General features: G+C 34.4%; 1 protein-coding gene across 1 annotated transcript in view; it reads right to left on the bottom strand.

Annotated features, from left to right (window-relative positions):
• The window catches only part of LOC106873261 (uncharacterized), a 10,778-nt gene that overhangs the window by 206 nt on the left and 8,275 nt on the right, over nt 1-2,297 (bottom strand). Inside the window, exon 4 of the mRNA XM_014920553.1 lies at nt 1,555-1,718. Within this exon, the coding sequence (XP_014776039.1) occupies nt 1,555-1,718 (164 nt within the window). The remainder of the gene's footprint in view (nt 1-1,554; nt 1,719-2,297) is intronic.

Below are 2,297 nucleotides of genomic sequence, written 5' to 3'. Positions count from 1 at the left end.
TCCATACATATATGTATATGCCTACATCTATATGTATACATACATGCATATATGGGTACAGGACATCACAAAAAACGTTAAACACAATGAGAAACGAAAAACGAAAACAGAAAACGAACTTATTTCGAACAACGAAAAAAAACAAAAACAAACAGAGAAATGAGACATGCAACATAAAGAATATTTCCCTTCTTCAGTTGTCCCTGTTCCATCTACTCCGCGTTTGGAAGGCAAGGACAATACGCGACTTCGTTGGAACAGTCCTTCCCGCAAGCAAATTAAATAAAATTTGGAATTTTCTACGGAGGGTGAAAGTGTAAACAAGAACAGGACAGTGAGAACAAGACAGTAAAAACTAGACAGAACGGTGAAAACAAACGGTAAGGGCTGTTAGGCCAGCTGCTGAATATTTATGTCTACAAAAAATAATGACACCCGATATGTATGTATGTATGTATGCATACATATCGGATGTTATTATTTTTTGTAGACATAAATATTTAGCAACTTTTAATTTTTTTCCCCAAAATAATTAGTTTATATGATTTTAACCTATTTACTCTTTGTGCATTTAGATTCATCTTAAAACACTATTACATATAACTTCATAATCTATTTAAACATGTAAATTTAGCTCTTATTATATCATCCGCCTGAATACAGCGTTAGAATTTTTAAAATCCTTTAATTTCTCATGTTGCTTAAAACTTTAAGCTTTAGAAAACCCTTTTAAAAATCTTTTCAGATTAATTCTGATGAGAGACATGTAGATGATTGTTATGGCTGGAATTAACTCGCTCAAACCAACCTATATTTTCTCGAAACGGCCGTCAGACTTTATACCAGCTGAAGATTCTTCTTAAAATCGTTTTATACCAGCATTCTCATCTTTTGGGATTCACCATGTGCATATTTTAATATCCTTATTGATTTTAATACGGACATACAACCTCGCAAGTACATTCATAGATTTATGTATTTTTATATTGTATCATGTATATATGAGTGCACCTATGTATGCTGTAAAGTATTCCGATGCTTTGAAATATATTGAGTGAATATGAAGACAGACCTTTGAAATTTGTCCCCTCTTTCTTGGCTTTATATATATATATATATATATATATATATATATATATATATATATATGGAAAGGAAGAAAATGGAGGAAAATGAATATATGAAGAATTTACTTGTATGATATAAAGATGTTGATTTTTTTTTTTATATAATAACAATACAGATAAATCATATGTTGTACAGCTCTAAAAGAAATGGCAGAGGCGAAAAACCTACATATATGTTTCGATTCACACCCCCAAGTGATATGTAATTCTAAGCATTTGATCATATGCTAAGAATTGGTATAACTTTCAACTATCTGGGGAAGAATCTCGTCAGGGTTTTAAAAGCTTATAGAACAAAGGTTAACATATTTCTTGAAAGGATGCATACAAAAAAGAGTTTTATGTATTCATCCTTGAGTGTGGATATATATGCAAAAAAATTAATCTGGGATTATTTGAGAAACAAAAAGTGATAATAACGACATACCTATCTCCAGTAACTGAAAAATATGAAGGTTTGACCGCAGTCAGATCATTCCATGGGGAACTTTTCAAATTTTCGTGTGAGAACCAGTTTGTAATAGTTGAATTTCGTCCATCAAACACCACAGTGACTACAACAGTTTTGTTCTTGTATAGTACCAGTTTCACCTGATAAAACGACAAAGTATAGATAAAGTGTATTTGTACGAGTGTGGGGATGGGTGATATGTATTTAGCAAGTGTAAGATTGGGGGAATCGAGAGCTCCCTTATACAGTCGCAATTTTCGCTGGGCTGGCCATGCTGTCAGAATGAGTGACGAAAGAATCCCCAAAGTCCTCATGCACAGCCAGCTTGAGAGTGAGCACAAGAATGTTGGACGACCATAGCTCAGATATAAGGACAGGCTGAAGAGTAACCTCTCAGTAGTCAGTATAGCGCACAAGACTTTTGAGTAAACAGCCTTGGAGCGAATAAAATGGGGATTGTTGTGTCAAAATGGTATAAGAAACTTTGTTGCAACCAGCATTAACAGGCTTAGAAGTGCAAGGCAAAGGGGGAAAAGCGGCTGCAAATATATTGGTTGAACCGGCCCGTAATCCTTATACTTGCAGCATCTGTAAGCTCTTTTGCAAATTGTTGGCGGGACTCAAATGTCACATTCAACATAAGCATTGTGACAGACAAAGAAAGTATGGGTTGTCAGATCCTCATACGTTGAAACCGACGAGAGAGTCCATCGCATATA

Source organism: Octopus bimaculoides, chromosome 28 (assembly GCF_001194135.2).
Source record: "Octopus bimaculoides isolate UCB-OBI-ISO-001 chromosome 28, ASM119413v2, whole genome shotgun sequence".
Taxonomy (NCBI): Eukaryota; Metazoa; Mollusca; class Cephalopoda; order Octopoda; family Octopodidae; genus Octopus; species Octopus bimaculoides.
This window is presented reverse-complemented; position numbering and strand designations above follow the sequence as displayed.